The 25,513-nt window shown below is 41.7% G+C and overlaps 1 protein-coding gene across 3 annotated transcripts in view; it reads right to left on the bottom strand.

Moving 5' to 3' along the window:
* Window positions 1–1,101: 1,101 nt before the first annotated feature.
* Window positions 1,102–25,513, bottom strand: part of KBTBD11 (kelch repeat and BTB domain containing 11) — a 29,041-nt gene continuing 4,629 nt past the window's right edge. For 2 of the 3 annotated variants that reach the window (XM_073336201.2, XM_073336200.2), the window contains exon 2: window positions 1,102–8,844. In XM_073336201.2, the coding sequence (XP_073192302.1) occupies window positions 5,860–7,848 (1,989 nt within the window). In that variant the 5' untranslated portion in view covers window positions 7,849–8,844 and the 3' untranslated portion in view covers window positions 1,102–5,859. Of the gene's footprint in view, window positions 8,845–16,049; window positions 16,117–25,513 lie in introns of all 3 variants that reach the window. The other variant, XM_073336202.2, reaches the window with a different exon arrangement.

The raw sequence follows: 25,513 nt of genomic DNA, 5'->3' as shown, positions 1-25,513 counted from the left end.
CTCTTAGGATAAGGCTTGATGTCAGCACTATATTCCCTGATATTTAATTAGGCTCCAACAGACTTACTTAAACCCACACCGGACGTGAGAGTGGAAACTGGAAATGGTGTACATTTAAACTGGGGGGAGGAGGGAAAGTGTCCACTGAACTTATATATTCTTACCCTATTCAGTTAAGCGCTTTTCTTGCTGCATTCTTCTCTTCTGGCTTCTCAGTAAGTTACAGCAGATGAAACACACTTGCAAACCGTGGACCAAATTCAGTGATGAGGTGTAAGGAGTAAGGGAAAGGCAAACTGCACAGTGGCAAGGTGTGTGTGAGGACAGTTGAGTTATTCCATATTTACACTGGTGCAACTGACAGCAGAATTTGGTCCTAATTAGATAAACATAAGGGAGTCTAAACTGGTATAGTCTGCCCATTAGGGTAGCTTGGGAAGAGTTAAATTTACACCATCTTTGAATCCATCTCATCTTGCCTATGAGTTTGGCAAGTAACTCTGCAGTAACTCTGCAGAAGTCAAAGGAGTGGCAATAAACTGGTGTAAGTGGAGAATCAGGCCCTATGCCTCCCTTAGATTTGCCAACTATCAGGAATCTGACATATTAAATATCAGAATACACTCAGGCAAACTTAACTGTAACTTTAGATACAGTTAATTAATGTATTTTAGCTTCTTTATGGAAGCAACAGGAAGTGGAAATTAACTGTGCTGTAGCCCCCAAAATTTGTCTCCAGGTTTGGGAGTGATATCACTTCCCCAACCTAGTACCACCATTGCACTTACATAGCAGTCAATTAATTGGGCTTTTTAATAGCAAAGTGTATTTCAACCTTGTAGTACAAACACATTACAAAAAGAAAATGTGGTCTTTCAGCTGGAGTAGCAACTGTTTTCAAAGCACAGTGCATTTTTTCAAACTTTTGTAGCATGATCATGAATACCATTAAAATGTATGTGCCAATTACACTGTACTTAGAACTTCAATCCCCTGCTGTATGTTAAGAATGTACACAACACTGTTTACGTATTGTAAACTATATAGATTACTGTATATAAAATAAAGAAATTTCATAAAGAAAGGACACCGACTACCCGCAAAGCCCTAAGGGGAGCTTTTACGTTTGCATGTATTTATTCCATTACAGCATAAATTAGACTACATAAAAAGCTTTACAGTGATTTTTGCCTAGATATTTAAAACTGAAAGGTTAATAAATACATCAGTTACAAATGTAATTCACCTGAATTGTACACAGTGTCTGAAGCATTTGCATTCGTTAGTCTGTGATAAATGACTGTATCAACGTGGTCATTTTATAGTTTCACAAATTTGTCTAGGGTTTATTCATCACTAACATTAATGCTTAAGAGCAAAGCATGAGCAAATAAACTAGCTCACTGAAAAATACTGTATTTGTTTGAAATGTGCTCCAGTTATGGAAAAAATATAAATAGGAAAATGTGTTTACTAAACTATTTTAAGACGACTGGCCATGTATTCTACACTGGCTAAAATACTACTTTTGGCTCCCCCATTGCTCTCCCCCAACCATTATTTTGTTTGCTTTGGCTAAATATATGGTAATTCAAAATAAACAAACAGAACAGAAGACAAATTCACATTTTCTCCTATCCGCTGGATAAATGCTGGTAACTAGTGAAACTGAGAGTGCCTCTAAAACACAAAATAGAATACTGATTCCTAATTCTGGTAAATTTACTCTAGCGGCTCCTACGACAATACTTTTTTTAGGCCAAAATGAATGGTGTGACATCAGTGGGATTGGACATTTCTGAGTGCAGAATGTGACTCAAACAGTTTGTGGGCCAAATTCTGTTCTCAGTCGTACTGGTGTAAATTAGTGGAATTATTCTATATTTACACTGATTTAACTGAGAGCAGAATTTGGCCCTCTAAGTATACATACGACCCTAGCCTCCTACTTTTGGGTATCATGCAACAGGATCTGCCCAGCCTTAGATTAAAAGGTACTTTTCTTAGAAATTACTTAGATCTACATTCTGCTATCACACCACACATAAAAGGCCTTTCAATCCACTGTGAGTTCAGTGCACAGAACAAAGGCAGGATATTATCCCTTACAGACAGATTCATTAAATGACTCACTACAGTTACTTTAATGGTACCTTTCGGATAGGATACTAAGTAAGAGTTTCTCCTCTTTTCTTATGCTTTAATAACTGTACCAAAATCAATGTCATTGAGAAAAACTGAAACTAAGAAAGAAAAAACTCACTATAGAACTTCTGGTGTTTGTTCAAGTAACAAATGCTAGGTGTCACTACAGAGACACAAAGCAAATCAACACAGTTTAAGCTCTGTGCTTGTAAAATGGAAAGAATCTGTGGAGCAGTCACTGGAATCAATGCTGTTAAAGCATGAAAAGCAATAAGCTACTCATGAACAATAAATAACCAAAGGTACTGAGAGCAACCACTTTGATACCTAACCAAACAGCACAGGAGAAGTACAGCTTTCATGTGAATAATTTATTCTTTTTGCAGTTGAAATTCTATCAGCTGTTTATTTACAAGGGATTTCATTGTGCATGGAATTCACATTAGCTACTGCACAACAGATGTATTGATTTAACAGCTATGATTAGCATATTGTTTAGCATTTCTTGTGTTGAGCAAATAGGGATATTCTTTTGACAATTATTCCTTTTAACTGGTTTCAAGGTATAAACAGGAGTTTTATAAACTGTGTTGCAGGAATTAAGGTTCTTTCTCATGTCATTGCTTAGTAGCTCTCCGTCTGTTGCTAACTTTGTTAGTAAGGCTTGCATTTCATTTCACTTGGTACATTCATAACTGAATTTAGTACTGAATATATAATGGGGGGAAAAATCACAGATCTACTTCGGAAACATGGGGCAGAGAATAGGAAACCAGCTAGAAATGTCTTTAAGTTACCAGAAAAATCAGTCATCTGGCTGTGATTATGCAACTAGGGTATAAAGGAAATTCTATTTGACTGACTACTACTTATTAAAACCAGATTGTGCTCTCACTTTCACAGGGTAAATAGTGAGAGAACATTTTGGCCCAATACTATCATTCTTAATCTGAATGAAATAGCGAAAATGTCTTCATGGTGTCTGTAGCACTTTTGATTTAATCTTGTTTGTTTATTTTTGGTTGGTTTTGTTGTAAAATGTATTTGCAAACATGTTTTCTAGTTATAGACAGCAACAAATATCTTAATTATGATAAAGGTAAATTTCAAACCTTTGCTGGATGTTTGTGGAATATCTTTATACATTTAAGGTCACAGTGGTTTCCCAAAACTAATCAAGCAGCATTTTCATGAAATACCACCAAATTAAAATACAAAGGGGAAAAAAATTACAAACCTGATTAGCTTCCTCACTAGAAATGTAGTATAAATACTGTACTAGATAAGGTATTCAAATACATAAACAATTGTATAATTGTACTATGAGATAAAACTGACATTTCAATATGTGCATTTGGTCCTTATCCTGGTTCAGGCTCTGTTTCAGCAATATTTGCACGCTGCTTAGCTTTAAGCACGTGCAGAAGGGTTTGCACTTACAGAACCATAAGCATTACCTGTGCTACAATGATATGAAAAATAATTCTAATGCACACAAATCATTTTTTCGTTAGCCTCACAGCTCTTCTGATACTTAGAAGGCAATAATATAATTAGGAGCAAAATGCAAAATTGTATTTGTCCAGCTGAGGAATTAACTAATCTGTTAAATGTATCAGGAAGTAAAAGATCAATATCTAACTTTTGCATGTATGCACAACATAAATTCTAACGGCAGTGTTAAATCCTATTTAACCAACTAGCATGCTGACTAGGCTAAAATGTATATAGCCCAGTCAGAAAGTCCTTGTTCAGACAACACTTATAGTGAATTCACTGGGGGAGATTATTTGACTAAAGGCTTCATGATTGCACCACTGGTTTCTAAATAGTATTCTAATCAGATCAACTATATAAAACATCAAATAAATCATAAAGATAAACTCTGTGGCTTCTGTCTGTCAAAATGATGTCTCATGGTAGAATCTGCTGCCTTTCTTTAGAATTAGCAATGAGATATAAGAACTTTACTGTTAGCACACTGCTAAAAATAAGATATTTTAATAAAACAAAGATTCTTCTACTGCAGTTCTTTGATGTGAAGTTGCTATGTCTTTGTAGAATGATGAATACTCATAAACAATTTTTTTCCATTATCAAGTGACAATTCCAGGCTGAATTAACAACAGCAAAAACACTGGGTCTATTTTAAGAAAATGGTTTCTCATTAATTACTGTAAAGCTAAACAGATTTGCTGTATCCTTCTATTGGATGTCTACATATAAAATGTATAAAATAAATGCAAATGCGCTTTTTAATACAGCATGCCTGTCCAGAAGGTCTACACTTTTTTTCTGAATAACAACATGATAAAAAGTATGCTTCAACTTCCCATTATATCATTTTTCTTCTCTCTATATGCTGCTTCCTAAACAATTATTCTCAAAAGATTCAGAATCCAAATGAAAGTATATGGCATCAGTAAGAACTATAATTGACAAGTGAATTATTAATTACAACACTCATTTACCTCAAATAAATAAATCAGCCTCTCAATTAAAAGATAGGGAAATCTTAACATTATGCTAGTACGTAAGTATAATCAGCTTGTGTAGCAAACTCTTGTTTTTCTTGTTCTCCCATGATAGCCTTGTTCTATGCTGGTATAGTCTCCTACCACAGGCTACTGGACATAAAGTGTAATATGTAAACTGAATGCAATCAGTTTCAACGAATTCACATTTGGTTTAGGTTCATTTTCATTGATTTTCAGGTAATTAAAGAGCAGTGAAATACAAAATGTTTCCCCCAACACTCAGTGGCATCCACAGTCATTTCAATCTGCCATGAACTGAACAGCTTTGCTTCCTGATTACTATGATTTAACACTTCTGATAAAAAAGTAAAGCATTGTCTTTTACAGAAATTATCATTTCTTTCAGCCACAATTCTGTTGTGCTATGGTAAACTGACTTTTCCTCTGTATTCCAAATCTGAACATGTGGCAGGCATTTGTGTTGCTTAAAAACTTTAAATCTGGTCTCTGTTAAATCATGCGGATTCTTGGGGCTACAGTGCCATGTCTTCCTTAAAGAATCTATTGAACCAAAAATGAAAGAATGCAATTCAGATGATCTCCTTACACTTTTCTAACATATGAACTGTTGAGTAAATTGGATTCCTTTATGTAGCCAGCAGTATTCACAACTGATATCCAAAGGAGAGAAGAAAACGAAAGGCAGAAGAAGCAGCCCCTCTTGTGTATATATACAAGAGCAACACTATTATTAAATATTCCATTATAAGCTTCTGTTTTCAGGGATTTACATAACTCCAGGAGAAAAGGTCTTCTCCAGATTGGGAACTGGCCCACATTATCCCAAAGATTATCCTATTTTAGCAGCTTTTCTTTAATTTGCTTGGCTGCTCACCAGCGCCAAGGAGTGAATTCTTCCCGCATGAAGCAAAGTAAAGATTAGAGTGGTTATAACCAGCACCGGCCCTAGATCAACATTTCAAGAGGGGCACCCCAGCCCTCTAATGCATGCATACCTTCTGAAGGTGCCCCTAGTCAGGGGCTGTGGCTGTCGGGCAGGCTGCTGAGCTAGGGGCAAGCCCAGCTCCCTCTAATCCTGCCAGCTGGTGCGGGCCCCTGGCTGGATGTTTGCTGTGCAGTAGTGGAGAGGCCCCAAACCAGCTGATCAGGGCACCACGCGGAAACCAAGCACAGCCCCTTCCCGCAGTTGATCTGGCTGCCCTCACGCCAGGCCCACTCAGAACACCACGGGGCTCTCCGGCTCCCCAGCTTTGTCTGGCTTCTCTGGCAGGGTGAGCACGAAGGGCAGGAGGACACCTTTGGCCTCGAAGGGGGCCTTCAGCAGCTCTGCATCGAAGCTGCCCGGCAGCCCCCCGTCGGCCTCCACCTCGCCATCCTGGGCCAGGTTGAAACGTAGGGTGCCGGCCCGGTTGACACAGTAGATGGTGCTGCCCAGGGCGGCGCAGCGGAAGGGCTGCAGGGGGCCGCTGCTGGGCCTCAGGGAGGCGCACTGGCTCCAGCGCTTGGCCACGGTGTTGTAGCGGAAGACCTCGACCCCGCCGGCCTGCCCCTGTTCGCCGCGGCTGCCGCTCAGGTCAAAGCGGTAGATGAAGCTCTTGAAGGCCACCATGTCGGCGGAGCGGCGGCGGCTGCTGTTGTAGGGGCACTCCTGCCACTCGTCCCGCCGGGGGTCGTACTTGAGCAGGCGGTAGAAAAGGGAGCCGCCGGACACGTAGATCTCCCCGTTGCAGGTGGTGGCTTCGTGCGCCACGGCGAAGGCGCCCTTGGGCAGCGGGGCCACCGGGCTCCAGCGGTCGGCCCGCGGGTCGTACCTTTCCACCGTGAAGAGGCACTCGCCCCCCACGGCGTAGAGGTAGCCGTCCAAGGCCAGCAGCTTGAGCTGCGAGCGGGGCTGGCCCAGCGGCCGCACCTGGCTCCACGTGTCGGTGAGCGGGTTGTAGCAGAAGACCTTGTCGGAGAGGCGGGCGCGCTGCTCGCCCGGGGCCGCCGCGATGCCCCCAGCCAGGAAGAGGTAGTTGTAGAGGACGCACATGGCGCAGCCCTTGGCGTTGGCCTCCTCGGGCAGGCGGGTCAGCACCCTCCACTCCTTGGCCGCCTCCTGGTAGCAGTAGATCAGGTAGCTGCTCTCCTCCAGCGACACCACGGAGGAGGGGCTCTGCGGCCGGCTGCTCTCCCGGCTCTGCGGCCTGCTGCCTGCGCTCAGCCTCTCGAAGGCGTCGCTGACCTCGGCCACCAGCAGGCTCCGCTTGCCGGCCTCCAGGCGGCGCTGCAGGATGAGGTCCCGCTCGGCGCCGCTCAGGCGCCCGTAGACGGCGGGCTCCCGCAGCACCTGCAGGTAGTGGTCGCTCATGAAGCGGTAGGCGGCCTCCCGCAGCTCCGCCAGCCGCTGCTTCTTGGCCAGGCACAGCAGCTGGTAGCAGTTGTCGAGGCGCAGCTGGGCCCGCATGGCCTCGGCCGCGCAGTGCAGGGCGCAGGGCATCTGCAGCACGCGGGCGCCGCTCACCACCTCGGCCAGGTTGTCGTGGCGCACCTCGCCCATGCGGGCCGTGTAGACGTAGTCGATGAGCAGGCGCAGCGCCCCGTAGCTCACCCCCTTCACCCGCAGGATGTCCCGGGACGAGCGCGCGCGGAAATAGTCGCTCTTGGCCGCCAGCACCGACTTGTGGGCTCGGATCCGCCGGCCGGACACCTCGATCACCAGGTCCGGCTCCTCCGAGACCGGCTGCTGCGGGCTCCTGGGCTGCGCTCCAGCCTGGGGACAGTAAGTGCCAGGCGGCGGCCGGGCGATGTCGCCTCCTCCCGCTTCCCCCCCCTCCTCCTCGGACTCGGACGCCGCGTTGTTAATCTCCCACTGGCTCTTCACCACCCGGCTGCAGGAGGCGGCTGCTCCGGGATCCTGCTGCGGGGCTTTGTCCCCCGCCCCGGGCGAGCTGAAGCACAAGGAGGAGCTGAAACCGCAGGGGGCTTGCAAAGGGAGCGCGCCGCTTTCCCCACCCCCGCGCTCCTCTTCCCCCGCTGCTGCGCTCCCTTCCATGGAGCCGGGCTGCGGCTGGCCGCCGTTGCTGCGCTCCGCTTCCCCCAGAGCTTTTCCCGGTGGCCCTAGCTGCTGCTCCGCTTCTCCGCAGAGCCTCTTTGGACAGGTCTTTGCCTCACTGATATTCCCATCACCTGGATAAAGGACACAGGATAGGACTGGGCTCTCCATGGCTCTAGCAGAGGCTGGGCCCGGCTAATGTCCCCCCCCACACACACACACACACTCCCAGCCGCACAGTCAGCCACCCCTTCGCCTTCCGCTTCTCCCCTCTCCCTTTTTACTTTTTTTCCCTTTGTGGTTTAAGGTTGAATGTTACTGTGGGTTTTTCTTGCTCAACTCTCCTTCTTGGCACATGGTCAATTTCAGCCTTGTTTCCAAGCCTAGACTCCTCTCACATGCTGACAGCAGAAAGGGGTGTGGCGGCAGCCGTCCCTGCAGCCACTCGCTGCTGAACTTTTGAACTTGACTAATTTCAACATTGTACAGGTATCTATAACCATAATGTGTTTGCTTGATTGGTCAGACTTTCCGTGAGTGGCATTGACAGATCAATGAAAAGTAATAAAGTATCTGTACCTTGGAGGATTTTGATTTTTTTTTCCTTCCGCAATTTAGCTTTCTATGAGCTTTTTTCCTATTTTTTCTTCTTCTTCAGAGTAAGGGGTATATGTTCTTTAACAAGTCAAAGATCATTCAGTTTTAAGTTTTGATTTACCTAGATGTTCATCTCAGCCTACATGGGTCTCCCAAGATCAGTTTGACTAATTGCACTGTTTTATTTCAGCTCAAAGAGGAGCTAAAGATTTTCCTCCGACTTTCAGCTCTGAAATTTGCAGCAACAGAGTCAACTAAATACACGGATGTGTGATTGTATTCTGCGATTATTGCCCCACCCTCGGAAGCTGTCGTGCTCGGTGGCATCCTTTTGTGTTGTTTTTTCAATTGACTGTGCTGAGGAAATTTGATCCTTTAAGATTAGAGTCTTAAATATAGTTATGTCCATAATTTATTTACCTTAAGCAACTATTTTAATGGGAGAAACTAACTGCAGTTATGAACAGTTTTTAAACCAGTCAAGATTTCCTTGGAATTATAGGCTCCTTGAGATTCAAGGTGGTTTCTTCAGTTCACTGTTTCTTACAGGATTCTATGCATTTCTCGTTCCTGTTTAAAAGAAAATGTAAAAAAGTTGATCAGTTTAAAACAAAATCTTCAGTTTATGGTTATTAGAGTTTATTCCAGAGGAGTTTTGTACTAGTATAATTGAATGTTCTTTAATGGTGGATATTGCATCCTGAAATTTGATTATGAAATTGACTAAAATGAGGTTAATGCAAACCACAGTTGTTACAAAATACATACTAGAGAATTGCTTGATACAGTTATGAAAACAAACAAAAAAAAGTAAACTGACAAATGTGTCACTGACTGATCTGGGTTGCTGTGTAGTCCCATATATGGATACATGAAGTGTTATAGTCTCCAGCTCATTCTGGGAGGGTTTAGGCCTCTTGCTCATAAGAATAAGAAGTGGGTAGGTTCACAGTATATAGGTCAGTACACGAAGTTTTCACTGGGAAACTGGAGGTCTGTGGGCCATGGTTGAAAGTTAGATTAGATTTCCGAACAACAGTACCACAACCAAGGAGTTTTTTTTAAATCTTTGTTATATAAATGTAGAATTTTAGTAACAGCTTAACCGAGACTTTTTTAAAAAAGGATTTTCCTAGGTTTTGTTTAAGTTCCAATCACTGATAATGATCATATTGTCAATAAATTGTCTGTGTTTAATTTCACATTATATGGAGCTGCAGTACTGTCTCCATAATTTGTAACTAACTGTTTATTATAATTTTAACTTGACCACTTTCTACTTCCTCAATCATACACACTAATTTCTGCCCAAAATGTTCCGTATGGTTTCTTGCCAGTAGGGATTATTTATTTATGGATTTAGTAAAATTTGAGGTAACTCAAACAAGGCATTTTGGAAACATGAGTTTGAAAACTATTTTAATGTTAGACAAGCCTAACTTACTTTGACTTTCTTTCTTGAAAATATCATAACTCAAACACCACTTTGTCTGGAAACTCCAAATGTGAGGCTGCAGCTGGCAAACCCAGGCTGGCATGGATAATCCTTGTTTACATGACTAGTCTCATTTATTTTAACAAGATGTGTGTTAATAAAGACTATCATGTTCATAAGGGCTTGAAGGACTGGGCTTTCATTTTATTCTGTCCTCACCAAGGATTTGTGTTTCCTTTGAAGGCTTCTTAGAAAGATGGGAGATTAATATTAGAATTATTTGCTATGAATATTTGAACCTGTGAGAACTCCACAAAGTTTTAATGTAACTTGTACATTTTGATAGAATTTACAGATTTCAGAATCTCTGCATTTCAAGTATGGATATTTTGAAGTCTAGAGCTGAATTGGCCAGGCTTATGGACTTTATGAACATAGTTTGCAGATTCCTTAAATCCAGAGTTCATAGAATCATAGAATATCAGGGTTGGAAGGGACCCCAGAAGGTCATCTAGTCCAACCCCCTGCTCGAAGCAGGACCAATTCCCAGTTAAATCATCCCAGCCAGGGCTTTGTCAAGCCTGACCTTAAAAACCTCAAAGGAAGGAGATTCTACCACCTCCCTAGGTAACGCATTCCAGTGTTTCACCACCCTCTTAGTGAAAAAGTTTTTCCTAATATCCAATCTAAACCTCCCCCACTGCAACTTGAGACCATTACTCCTCGTTCTGTCATCTGCTACCATTGAGAACAGTCTAGAGCCATCCTCTTTGGAACCCCCTTTCAGGTAGTTGAAAGCAGCTATCAAATCCCCCCTCATTCTTCTCTTCTGCAGGCTAAACAATCCCAGCTCCCTCAGCCTCTCCTCATAACTCATGTGTTCCAGTCCCCTAATCATTTTTGTTGCCCTTCGCTGGACTCTCTCCAATTTATCCACATCCTTCTTGAAGTGTGGGGCCCAAAACTGGACACAGTACTCCAGATGAGGCCTCACCAATGTCGAATACAGGGGAACGATCACGTCCCTCGATCTGCTCGCTATGCCCCTACTTATACATCCCAAAATGCCATTGGCCTTCTTGGCAACAAGGGCACACTGCTGACTCATATCCAGCTTCTCGTCCACTGTCACCCCTAGGTCCTTTTCCGCAGAACTGCTGCCTAGCCATTCGGTCCCTAGTCTGTAGCTGTGCATTGGGTTCTTCCGTCCTAAGTACAGGACCCTGCACTTATCCTTATTGAACCTCATCAGATTTCTTTTGGCCCAATCCTCCAATTTGTCTAGGTCCTTCTGTATCCTATCCCTCCCCTCCAGCGTATCTACCACTCCTCCCAGTTTAGTATCATCCGCAAATTTGCTGAGAGTGCAATCCACACCATCCTCCAGATCATTTATGAAGATATTGAACAAAACCGGCCCCAGGACCGACCCTTGGGGCACTCCACTTGATACCGGCTGCCAACTAGAAATGGAGCCATTGATCACTACCCGTTGAGCCCGACAATCTAGCCAGCTTTCTACCCACCTTATAGTGCATTCATCCAGCCCATACTTCCTTAACTTGCTGACAAGAATACTGTGGGAGACCGTGTCAAAAGCTTTGCTAAAGTCAAGAAACAATACATCCACTGCTTTCCCTTCATCCACAGAACCAGTAATCTCATCATAAAAGGCGATTAGATTAGTCAGGCATGACCTTCCCTTGGTGAATCCATGCTGGCTGTTCCTGATCACTTTCCAGTGATCCAGTTGAACCAGTTGGTCCAGTTGAACCAGTTAGACTGGACTTTATTGCCTTCTGAAGTTTAGCTAAGCAACTCATCTTCTCTGTAGTTTTAATTAAAGAAGAGGAGCTTCTGCTGATCCCCAAATCCCTGGGCACTGGAGAGAAGCAGATTTTTTCTTCTTCCCTCTCTGCTCAACAACACACTAGATGCTCCCCTTCACTACCCTAAGCAGCAGCTGATCTATTACACATCTTTGTAACCTAGAGTGCAAATGAAGATTTGCTCTGATCCTCTTCATCTATTGAGAAATCTGGGGAACAGCAACAGACCCCAGTGGACCTGGACTTCTGCTGTTTCTCCCCAGGTTTTCTCCACACCGGAGAAGTGACATTGGTGAATAAATATAAGATACGTTGAGACATTCGTAATTCATTGTGAGCAGGGCATTTGATAACATGCTTCTATATACTCTTCAGTCTTCACAATATTAAATTCACTAGGTAGTTGTTTTGCTTTCTAACCCATCCCAACATAGCCATGATGCTAAATCAAGTTACACCCTAAATATGGCAAAGATCATACAGCAATTATGCTGTTAAAAAACTCTGAAAAGCATAGTCTTGAATGTAAGAAGGTTTTCAGATTTTTTTAAGCTAACAACATAACTGTCAATGGAGTACAATGAACAATCTAAATAAATGAGTGGAGCATTTTGCCCTGGATATGCATTGTCAATACTACCCCTTTATAGGTCCCTGCAGACCTATGGGGCATCAGCCCTTGGGCACCTTGGCTTAGGCATGCATTGTAGGTTCCTGAGTTGCTAAGGATGCAATGGCCTTAACACCTTTCTGGGTCCCAGTACACACACTACTAATTGCCTTCAATATCACAATCTGATATCAGACTCCCTGCCTTTGTGATCCACTCCTCCTAACTTCCCATCTTCTTGACCTACATCTGCCCTCAGCGGGATGGAAAAAGCAGTCAAAGATTGACCTTTAGCAGATTCCTCACACTATTACTGCTTAGTAGATTCATCACAACAGACTCCTTCAAAAAAGCTTTACAGTCACAAGTCTACTACTAGTTGCAAGTAAATAAAGAGAGGGGAAGTTAAAGGAAGAACTAAAATAATTAATATTGACTTTGATGCATGATTATGGGTTGAGTTTGAGAAGTGACTAGATAATGGTTACAAGCATCTACATATGGAAAAATGTGTTCCTGCTTGATACAACATCCAAAAAGAAAACAACCAAATATTGTGTCCAAGTTGTAGAAGATGCCATTCAGAGAAAATTATGACAGAAGTCTAATGTCACTTGCTGAGCCCTAAACCTTTCACATATTCACACACGTTTAGCTGGGATGTTCAGCTCACCATTGAAACCTTGTTAAAAAAGAGGAACCTAACAGTCCTAGCAAACATTGTGAGAGTTTAAAAAAACTAAAATCTTCAGTCTCTAAACTGAAAGGATTGATGCCCCAACTTCCCAATGACACTCGGTGAAACTTTCAGAAAAATTGTCTCTAGATTTATTTTAATTGAATGACTATCAGTATACTGAAATTTGTACTGAGCATGAGGAGGATTTCAATCAATCATAGCATACATTTTACATAACAAAAGACACACTAAACTAAAAACTTAAGTAAGAGATTTTGGATGGACTTGACAGATTAGGCTGATGACAGCTGTTGCAGTGGAAATCTGGTCTAATTAAAAACAAACTTGGAATCACACAAAGATAAAATTGGAAAACAATTCAGAGAAGTTATAGAACTTTTCCCTTAGCCAGCATGAGGGATCCCAAAATCATAGGTCGAGCATAGAACAAGAGGAAGCTGAAAAGCTGATGGAATGTAAAACTGTATTCTATCCTTGTCTTCCAGCATATAGTTTTGAAATCCAACTTTTTATGTCACATCATAAGTGATGAAGGAGGGTTTTTCATTTCAACAAAATCACCAAGAATTATGGAAATAATAGAAGATAGCTGAGTTCACAATTTTGCCAACTTTTAAAAGATCACCTTGGCTTCAATCAAATGTGTTTTTAGCACTTTTGGATTAGTTTGGTCAAAGCTTTCAAATGCAATAGGTGATGGAAAAGAAAGAAAGTTGTTTAGAAGTATTTTGGTATCTATGGGCTGATACAGGAGTAGTAGGCCTATCTCAGTAGTAGGCTGGGTCCTCTAATGTAGGAATTATATTAAATGGACTCAAACCAGTATTTATTAGGTTGGGTTTGGCCTAGGGTGATGTAATGACAGCATGTTAATGGACACTGGAACTGCCAACAACCATGAACTGAATCCACATGCTTGGCAGTGATACACTTGCATCATCCTGCATGTGTACCCATCAGTCTAGCAAACAGAGATAAGATAGCTTGATTAAAGACACTTAGACTGCAAGAGGGAGTTTTTGACAGAGGGAGAGGCCTTGTTCTAAGAGAGAGATGCTATAAGAACATATTATGGGTAATATTTCTTTGTACTGAACCCACATAGCTGTTCTTTCATAACATCCAACTAGATGAATGTTTCCAATTACCTTTTCTTTTCTCTACTTTTTGAGCTGTGCCAATGAACACAGATAATTCAGATTATCTCTTACATCAAGATCCACTCTATGCCAAGGAGCTGGTTACAGTTTTCTGATTCACAACCCGAATCAGCTTCAGCCTATCCCCAGAATAAATCAGAACAGCATTTGCGCTTCTTAAGCTGCTCTATTTTACATTGGCTAGCTGTGGTCCACAATGGACCATACAGAGACTTGGAAGAGTGTACATGCTGTCTACCCCGCTCCAACATATCTTTAATGCCAGGATGGGAAACAGTGAGTGATTGGCATAGCATCTTGCTATGCCAGCTTTACACCAGCTGAATGCTGTTCTAGGCTGGGGGAATTCTCAGTTAGATAGTTTTGCAGAGCTTTGCAGATCTCCTTCCCCAAGCTGTTTTGCAGGAAAGCTAATGAAAGCCAGTGTGGCCATAGGGAGAGCTAAAGGGTGCTAGGCCATTGTACAACTGTCAGTCTTTCATGGAACTTGTGAGCTACACTAACTACAGTAGTCGGTCTTGTAAGTTCCATGATCTGCTTCTCATGGAACCAACAAGCTCTGCAGATATGCTCCATTGTTATTCCTAACTTGTATTAGTCCTCTCAGAGAAATTATAATATTTGCAAACCTCTCTGTGAAGTTCAACTCTAGCCTCTAACTTATAACTCCTGAATTTTCCATTCAGACTTATTAAAAGTAGTCCTATGCATTAGTGCTTATTGAGGGCTATTGTATAAACAAACTTGATGTTGTCCATGCAAACCACTTCAAACAAACAAACAAAAAAAGAAAAACAACTATTGTTTTTAAGTTTATATCCTAAAAAATTGTTTGTTTGATTAACCTCAAACTTTTGGGGAAAAAAAACAATTTGTCCTCTAGTGACAGACCCATGAGAAATTTCAGAACGAAAGGAGCTTTTTTTTTTTTGAAAATTGGGGGTGCTCAAAATTGGCCTTATAATGGAAATTTACTAATTTGCCCTTACTACAGGATGTGTTTCATAGAGTTCACAGCATCGTATCCTCTCTCAAGTTGCTTATAAAGCTTCTTCATGACCTCTCCCAGTTTTATATTTTCAGAGCTCTTAATAGAAATGCATTCTTTCATCTAACAACTCATTTTTTCCATACAACCTTAATAAAGAAAATAAACTTTCATAAAAAATTCTCCTCTGACTAGAAGACAACACATGATAAATTTCATATAGCTAGGAGCGCTTCCTCAGAAATTCAAGAGGAAAGGGTAGGGGTTATGGCAAAAACTGGTCTTATAATAGAAATATTGTCAAAAAGGTAACTATGGAATCACTAATATGGCTGCACTATGAAAGAAAAAAAATATTGACCATTCATAGTGGCCATAAAAAATACAGGCTTTCCTAAATACCATGTTAATGGGGATAAAAATTCTTACAAGGAAGATATTTTATTGAGTTCCTTTTCATATAAACTCTTCAAAAAGTGCGTAGGAAGGCAAAACATCTCTTAAGAGCTCTCACACCATACAGGAAATAATACACCTACGGAACTGAAAAGCTAACAATTTTAAATGCAAATACTGTCTTAATATAATTTAAAAGAAAAAATGTCTAACACAAAGAGCATAGCAGAAACAAGATTTTTTTAAAAGACTACAGCACGTGATGGGAAAACCCTAGAGCTGCCATTTGTGTCACAAAAGTAATAAAGAGCAGAATACGAAGGCAGAGCAATAGGACACTGAATCTGTTAAAGAGCCTCTTATCTGAAATCATTGCAAGCTCCAGGAGTGACTGCCTTGCAGTTCTACATGTACAATATGGTTACACATAGATAAATTTAAGTCTGGTCATTATTACTTTTTAACCATGTCCGCACATGGTTACCAAAAATCATGTTAGATGACACAAAGCTGGATGCACTATAGTGACATTATAGGGCCATAGTGGATAAGCAACTCAACATGAGCACCCAGTGCAATGCTGTGGCAAAAAGGGCTAATGTGAGCTATGGATGTATAAACAGGATATAATGAGTAGGAGTATGGAGGTGATTTTACCTCTGCTCAGAGGTGAAATCCAGCATTGGTGAGACTGATAATGGGCTACTGCATCCAGTTCTGGTGCCTGCATTTAAAAAAAAAGGAGTTGAAAAATTGAAGAGGGTTCAGAAAAGAGCCACAAAAATGATTCAAGGTGCTGGAGAAAATGCTTTACAGTGATAGACTTAGTGATCCATCTGTTTAGTTTATCAGAAAGAAGACAGAGAGGTGACTTGATTACCTTGTACAAGTACTTTAATGGGTATAAAATATTGGGCATTAGGGGTTTTTTTTATAATCTGGGCCTAACAAGAACCCATTGTTCAGCTAGAAGCTGAAGCCAAAACAAATTCAAATGAGAAACTAGGCACAACGTTCTAACAGTGAGGGAACAAATTACCAAGGAAGTGGTGACTTCTCCATCTCTTGATGTTTTCAAATCAAAACAGGTCCTTTTTTGGAATGCATGATTTAGGCAGACACAAGCTATTAGGCTCAATCCAGGGGAAAAGGTAAAATTTAATGGCCTGTGCTATCAGACTAGATGAGCTAGCGATTTAAACTCTATTAATCTATGTAGATCAGAACAGTCTATGTTTGGTGTAAGTATCAGCTAACTGTGATGGAACATTCAACTTTGGAGTTTAAATCACAGCTGACATGAAACTGAGTACGTAAAGTTCTGGTCAACGCTGTCCATTAAACAGTGTTAACACCTAACTAGGTGTTACCATATTTGAACTAGGATTCAAACTAGGGTTACCATATTTGAACATTCAAAAAAGAGGACTCTCCATGGGAGGGGGGAGAGGGAGAGAATTTGCTCGTGCTGCCCCCATTCCAACCACCCCTTCCCCAATGTCCCTGCCCCAACCCCGCCTCCTCCCTGCCCCATTGGAACCCTTCCCCAAATCCCCCCCCGGCCCCGCCTCCTCCCCTGAGCATGCTGCATTCCCCGTCCTCCCCCTTCCCTCCCAGCCACGTGAAACAGCTATTTCGCAGCACAAGTGCAGGAGCTAGGGGGGAAAAGCAGGCACTCTCGAGTGATCCACATTCACCTTCTTTCTTGAATGATCAACTCTTCTTTGGGGAAAAATAATAATGGCAAAATCCTGGACGTTTTTAGATATTTAAAAATTCGTCTCGGACAGCGATTTAAGAACCAAAAAGTCGGATATAGCCGGGAAAATTCGGACATATGGTAATCCTAGTTCAGACAAGGTAAAATTTCACAGTATAGACAAGGTCTAAGAGAGCCATTTTGATAAAGTTAGGACCACAATACAGCAGGAGCAGAATTTTTCACTAAAATGTGTGAAAGAGAAATCCAGCAAATCAGCAGATTTCTTGCAGCCTTAAAAAAAAAAATTCTTAGAGATTCTGGAAACTCAAGTAAGAGCCGTGCGATTGGTTGTGCTTCTTAGGACTGAAGGAGCAACCAACCTTATTGCATTCTTGAAAAAGTAGACCCCTACGCCCTCATATAGCAGATAAGCCAGTGATCTAGAGAACTGTGCTCCATAGTTACTGTTAAGGCAAGATTTTTCCCTTGACATACCTATAGAAAGAGTACAGATTAAAAAGGTGAGCAGAATCTGAGAACTCTGACAAAGCACAGGAAGAACTATGATATTTACTGTCACAGAAATGCATCACAAAGAGACATTCTGGGCAGGTGCTAAGAAAATGAAAGATATTCCTTAAGAAAACCTACAATATTTGGTGTTTCCCAGCCTTAAAAGCAGGAACATAGGCTAAAAGGAAAGATGTTCCTAATACAAAAGCTTTTGAAGAAGGGGACAGTGAAGCAGCAATAATCTTCCCAGCCAAACTCTGGGACTCAGAAAAGGAACTTGTTTTTTAAATCAGATACTGATTGGCTCAGTGATTTCTGGGAAAACAAAATAAGGGATGCCAAACCAGGACAGAAATCACAGAGACCTATAGTCTTGTATCTTCTATCCCCTTCTCTGAGATCATGGGTTCATTCTGTGCTATTTTACAGAAATATTTTTCAAACACAAGGTTTCCAAGCTTTTTTCACTGCAGTTAAAATAATCTGTGGGTTCTAATTAAGTTTACATAATAATTCCAGATTTCTACAGATATTTCCTCTCCAAGAATTTTAGCTCTGAAGAAAGCTGTACTGATTTAGATGGAAAACGGAAAAACAAAGGCATTCAGTAAATAAAGTTCTGGGGAAGGCTGAACGGTAGGCTTTGGGGGTGGTGAGTGAAAGTGTTTTTTTATTCTTTGATTTAATGGCTGAGCTAACTTGTTAACTGTATAAGATTTTTTTTCCCCTGATGGGTGGGGTTTTTTTTAAGTGGTGTAAGTCTAACTCTTAGGGTACCTAGATCTTTCATATGAGGATTTTTGTATTATTGTTTAAATAAATGAATAAATAAAAATAAATAAGAGCTCAGCATTAATGCTGCACAGAGAGGGGAGAATTAGTTGGGCTGTGGCCCCTTTGTGGTGGTAAAGGAGCCACAAAGAGGACATGAGCCTCTCGAGGGGGCTCACTACAGGTATCCCAGAGCAGCTATACCAGCAATCATAAACTCATAGAATTGGAAGGGACCTTGAGAGGTCATCTAGTCCAGTCCCCTGCAGTCATGGCAGGACTAAGTATTATCTAGACCAGTGGCGGGCAACCTGTGGCCCGTCAGGGTAATCCGCTGGCGGGCCGCGAGATAGTTTGTTTACATTGACCATCCGCAGGCATGGCCGCCTGCAGTTTCCAGTGGCACTGATCTAGACAATTCCTGACAGGTGTTTATCTAACCTTCTCTTAAAAATTACCAATGATGGAGATTCCACAACCTCCCTAGGTAATTTATTCCAGCACTGACAGTTAGGAAGTTTTTCCTAATGTCCAATCTAAACCTCCCTTGCTGCAATTTAAGCCCGTTGCTTCTTGTCCTATCCTCAGCAGTTAAGAAGAAATTTTTCTCCCTCCTCCTTGTAACAACCATTTATGTACTTGAAAACGGTTATCACGTCCCCTCTCAGTCTTCTCATTTCCAGTCTAAACAAACCCAATTTTTTCAATCTGCCCTCATAGGTCATGTTTTCTAGACCCTTAATCATTTTTGTTGCTCTTCTCTGGACTTCCTCCAATTTGTCCACATCTTTCCTGAAATGTGGTGCCCAGAACACACAATACTGGACACAATACTCCAGTTGAGGCCTAATCGTGGCGGAGTAGAGCAGAAGAATTACTTCTTGTGTCTTGCTTACAACACTCCGGCTAATACATCCCAGAATGATGTTTGGGTTTTTGCAACAATGTTACACTGTTGACTCATATTTAGCTTGTGGTCCACTATGACCCTCAGATTCCTTTCCGCAGTACTCCTTTTTAGGCAGTCATATCCCATTTTGTATGTGTGCAACTGATTGTTCCATCCAAATGCAAAGTGGAGTACTTTGCATTTGTCCTTATTGAATTTCATCCTATTTACTTCAGACCATTTCTCCAGATCATTTTGAATTATAATCCTATCCTCAAAAGCACTTGCAACCCCTCACAGTTTAGTATCGTCCGCAAACTTTATAAGTGTACTCTCTAAGCCATTATCTAAATCATTGATGAAGATATTGAACAGAACCAGATCCAGAACTGATCCCTGTGGGACCCCACTCGTTATAGCCTTCCAGCATGACTCTGAACCACTGATAACTACTCTCGGGGAACGATTTTCCAACCAGTTTTGCACCCACCTTATAATAGCTCCATCTAGGTTGCATTTCCCTAGTTTGTTTATGAGAAGGTCATGTGAGACAGTATCAAAACTTTATATTAAAGTCAAGATATACCATGTCTACCACTTCCCACCCCCTACATCCACAAGGCTTGTTACCCTGTCAAAGAAAGCTATCAGGTTGGTTTGACACAATTTGTTCTTGACAAATCCATGCTGACTGTTACTTATCACCTTATTATCTTCTAGATGTTTGCAAATTGATTGCTTTATTACTTGCTCCATTATCTTTCCGGGTACAGAAGTTAAGCTGACTGGCCTGTAATTTCCAGGATTGCCCTTATTTCCTTTTTTATAGATTGGCACTATATTTGCCCTTTTCTATCTTCTGGAATCTCTCCTGTCTTCCATGACTTTTCACAGATAATCACTAATAGCTCGGAAATCTGCTCAGTCAGCTGATCCTAACTCATTTTCACTGGCATTCACTATGTTAGATGTCAATCACCACCAACATTCTTGGTGAAAACCAAAACAAAGAAGTCATTAAGCACCTCTGCCATTTCCACATTTTCTGTTGTTTTCGCTCCTTATTGAGTAACGGACCTACCCAATCCTTGGCCTTCCTCTTGCTTCTAATGTATTTGTAGAATGTTTTCTTGTTACCCTTTATGTATCTAGCTAGTTTCATCTTGTTTTGTGCCTTGGCCTTTCTAATTTTGTCCCTACATACTTGTGTCATTTGTTTATATTCATTCTTTGTAGTTTGACCTAGTTTCCACTTTTTGTAGGACTCTTTTTTGAGTTTCAGATCATTGAAGATCTCCTGGTTAAGCAAGGGTGGTCTCTTGCCACACTTCCTATAAGGTGGATAGAAAGCTGGCTAGATTGTCGGGCTCAACGGGTAGTGATCAATGGCTCCATGTGTAGTTGACTGCCGGTATCAAGTGGAGTGCCCCAAGGGTCCTCGGGCCGGTTTTGTTCAATATCTTCATTAATGATCTGGAGGATGGCATGAACTGCACCCTCAGCAAGTTTGCAGATGACAGTAAACCGGGAGGAGAGGTAGATATGCTGGAGGGTAGGGATAGGACATAGAGGGCCCTAGACAAATTAGAGGATTGGGCCAAAAGAAATCTGATGACGTTCAACAAGGACAAGTGCAGAGTCCTGCACTTAGGACGGAAGAATCCCATGCACCACTACAGACTAGGGACCAAATGGCTCGGCAGCAGTTCTGCAGAAAAGGACCTACGAGTGACAGTGGACGAGAAGCTGGATATGAGTCAACAGTGTGCCCTTGTTGCCAAGAAGGCCAATGGCATTTTGGGATGTATAAGTAGGGGCACTGCCAGCAGATCAAGGGACGTGATTGTTCCCCTCTATTCGACATTGGTGAGGCCTCATCTGGAGTACCGTGTCCAGTTTGGGGCCCCACACTACAAGAAAGATGTAAAAAAGTTGGAAAGCATCCAGCAGAGGGCAACAAAAACGATTAGGGAACTAGAACACATGACTTATGAGTAGAGGCTGAGGGAACTGGGGATGTTTAGTCTGTGGAAGAGAAGAATGAGGGGGGATTTGATAGCTGCTTTCAACTACCTGAAAGGGGGTTCCAAAGAGGATGGATGTAGACTGTTCCCTGTGCTAGCAGATGACAGAACGAGAAGTAATGGTTTCAAGTTGCAGTGGGGGAGGTTTAGGTTGGATATTAGGAAAAACTTTTTCACTAGGAGGGTGGTGAAACACTGGAATGCGTTACCTAGGGCGGTGGTGGAATCTCCTTCCTTAGAAGTTTTTAAGGTCAGGCTTGACAAAGCCCTGGCTGGGATGATTTAGTTGGGGATTGGTCCTGCTTTGAGCAGGGGGTTGGACTAGATGACCTCCTGAGGTCCCTTCCAACCCTGATATTCTATGATTCTATCTTTCCTGCACAGTGGGATAGGTTGCTCTTGTGCCCTTAATAAGGTCTCTTTAAAAAACTGCCAACTGTCTTCAGTTGTTTCAATGTGTGGCCTCAACTCACCTCCACAGGAGGCATTAGTGCAGGACACATTCTGAGGTGGGTCATAGGTAAACTGGGGAGTGGTTAGGGCATTTATAAGGGCTATTGCAACAGGGGTGCAAATTAAACTGGCCTAATTGCACTGGGTGCCTAACTAGTCCCCCAAATCAACTGCTCTCAATACCTGTGTTGGCCTTAGTTCTAGTTCAGAGGTGAATCTGGGCCTAAGGGACCAATCCCACACTTGGAAAATTAAAGGGTCTTCTTACCATGTGTTAAAAAATCTTATGACTAACAGAACCCCCGAGTTTACTCGTCATCCTGAGCTTTAGAAATTCTAGATCTGTGTTTAATATCTCACTATCGGAAGGTATTCTATGCATGGAAATATACATAGTCTTCCAGCATGTAGTACTTTTTGTACCACTCTAAGCCTCATATCTAGGCCAGGGATCATGACTTCTTATGTGTTTGCTCAGTGTCTAGCACAGTAGTGTTCTGATCCCAATTGGGTCCTATAGGTCCCGCTGCAATACAAACAATAAGTAACAATACATAATGAACAATAAAAAAAAAGGAAATTTACCAGTATGAAATGCTACAATGTGTCCATTTTTTCTTGCCTTATGAACATAGGGCATCATGTCATTTTGTTATAAATGTACTAAACCAGTAATACTCAGACTGCGGCTCACGAGCTGCCAGTGGCTCTTTGCAGCACACGATATTAAAACACTGTGTGATTTAATTATTGATCAGTCTAAGTTATTAACCCTTCAGGATGCTTCTACTATGTTATTAACCAATTGCAGTTGATAAAATAATAAATATATGAATTCATACTACTGTCACTCTTTTGGGTAATGTTGATCACTAATTTGGCTCTCAAACCACTGAGGTCTGAGTAACACTATATTAAACAAACAAAAAATATACAGGAAAAGTCAATTTTTTTTAAAAAGACATAAATGGGAAATACTATATATATAATTCCTTAATGTACAAACCTAAATTAAACTAATAATTTGCTTCTGACACAGCACTTCAATTACATTCCCAACAGCCATAAATGTCTTACTGATCAGGGGATTGGGGAGGTCTGTTATTTTTGTAATTCTTTAATGTTCGAGACACGGCTGGGTCATTTGCTTTGTTTGGATTTTTCTTTCTGCTGACTTTGCAGCATTGTGCTTTTCCAAAATGCTCTTCACTTTCCTTTGGCTGAACCCACAGGTGGTAAAAACAACAACGTGCCTAATGTGTATGCAACTTTTAAGAAAAATTAGTGCCAGAGCAGCTTAACAGTTTATTGTTCTTGCCCACTGCACTCCCCAGCTGCAGGGAGTGTCTTCTGAAGACACTGGGCCAGATCCAAAGCTGCAGTAAATTGGCATCACTCCATTGACTTCAGGGGAGTTATGCTGATTTACACCAGCTGAGGGTCTGGCCCATGACATCTTGCGCAAGGATGGGGAAAAAAAATCACATTTGTTGACCTCAGAACAGCAACACACGGTGAAGTCAGAGGCAGTCTGGTGGCCAAATTCAAGGGTGTCTGAGAAACCTGCAGGCTGTCAGCTCTGTTCTCAACAGGAGATGGGACTGTATTCAACAGCAACTATATAAGTGAGATTTAACAAAATATGAGCCTAGTCCATCTGGGTAACACAACTGCAGAAGTGGGGAAAAAACATCATAAACACTGTATTGAAATCGATGTTGTTTACATTACAGTGAAAGTTTACCACATACTAAGAAGACAGTCGTAGGCTGGGCTGAGGTGGAAAATTGAGTCTTCCATGAAAATGCTAATATTTACAGGGTCTGATCCTGTGAGTACTTGGGCCCAGATCCTCAAAGGTATTTAAGCACCTAGAGTTAGATACAAAACACCTTTGAGGAGCTGGGCCTTGATGAGGATTATTCCCACTGACTTTAATGGGAATTCCATATGCTGGATATAAATGGTCAAGAAAAGGGTATTTTGTCTATATTACCTTTATTTTTCTTTAAAAATGATTTTAATCCCTGTTTAGATTATGATTTACTGCTACTTATTTAACTGCTGGCCTGATTAAAAAAATACACTCAATTTTCATGCAAGGGGCCAGATTGACAGTACCAAAGACCCATGAATATATAGATTTAAAGGTCAGAAGAGACCACTGTGATCATCTAATCTGATCCCTGCATGACACAGGCCATAGAATTTCACTCCGTACTTCCTATATCAAGCCAGTCACTCCTGGATGAACTAACCGAAAAAGTTCTCTCTTTATCTAGTGGTGTACAGGCCATCTCTCTTGATTCCTAGCTGAACTAATGAACTTTCTGTCAAGTCTAGTCCAGGGGTTATCAAGAGGCAGCATTGTCTAGTGGCTAAAGTACTAGACAGTGACTCAGGAAACATGGGTTCTATTCCTGGCTCTGGCCTGCCTGGTGACCTTGGGCTTCCCCTCTTTCTGCCTCAGTTTCCCCAGCTGTAAAAATGGAGATAATGACACTGACCTCCATTGTAAAGCACTTTGACATCTACTGATGAAGTGCCATGTAAGAGCTAACTGCTGTTAAGATTCATCATCATGGCGATCTTGTATTCAATATATTTTCAAGGGATCGAATGTCAATCAGAGCTACCCTGGAATTGTCCCTGGTTTGGACCCAAACACACATCAAACTTATACATAGACTGTGGGTACATAGCAGTCACTCCCCTTTCCCACTCGATCACTTCCTTAAAGCAGTGGAAGTTATGGCTTTCAGACAGTCCCCTCTGAGAGGTAGTCTGACTTTGGTAGAATATCCCAAATGACTTGTGTATCTAGTGAGTTTCCATAACACCCTAGTGAAGAATTCACCGTGGAATTAAAGCAGTGGTTCTTAGCCAGGGAGACACATACCCCTGGGGGTACACAGAAGTCTTCCAGGGGGTACATGAACTCATCTAGATATTTGCCTAGTTTTACAACAGGCTACATAAAAAGCACTAGCAAAGTTGGCACAAACTAAAATTTCATACAGACGACTTGTTTTATATTGTTCTATTTACTATACGCTGAAATTAAGTAGAATATTTATATTCCAATTGATTTATTTTACAACTATATGGTAAAAATGAGAAAGTCTGCCATTTTTCAGTAATACTGTGCTGGGACACTTTTGTATCTGATTTTGTAAGCAAGTTGTTTTTAAGTGAGGTGAAACTTGGGGGTAGCAAGACACATCAGACTCCTAAAAGGGGTACAGTAGTCTGTAAAGGTTGAGAGCCACTGGATCAAAGTGTGAACATTCTGGTATGTTTGAAACAAATTGTGACTTTGAGTGATTGAGAGCTATTGTTGAAAATAGTTATACTGCTTCATGCTCTCTTAATGCCAAAGAGTTGGTCCTCAGTTTTTAGTATCCTCCCTATTAATAATACAGATCACAAAAAGAGGAATAGTTTAGCTCCAATGGTTAATCCTTGTTGTTCCATTGTGTGTGGGGGGGGGGGGGGGCACAATGGGAGGAAGACAACTCTCAAGGTAATTTATTGAGCAACTTCGTTTCAGACCTTCGCTAGAATTGCTTGTCTGAGAAGGCTGATATCCTGAATGGTTCAAGAGCCCATCAGGTTCCAGAAGTTTTACCTATTTCATGGATACAAATGCAAAGTCCAGCAATCAGCTAGATGATTGGATTTGAGACACTCCCTGGAGGATTTGGTGACCAGAAACCAATAAACAGATTAAACTAATCTGAAAATACATAGCTTTGTATTTTTAAAATAA

This window comes from Lepidochelys kempii, chromosome 3 (assembly GCF_965140285.1).
Source record: "Lepidochelys kempii isolate rLepKem1 chromosome 3, rLepKem1.hap1, whole genome shotgun sequence".
Lineage (NCBI taxonomy): Eukaryota > Metazoa > Chordata > Testudines > Cheloniidae > Lepidochelys > Lepidochelys kempii.
The sequence above is the reverse complement of the archived record's forward strand: the minus strand, read 5'-3'. Positions and strand labels throughout refer to the sequence as shown.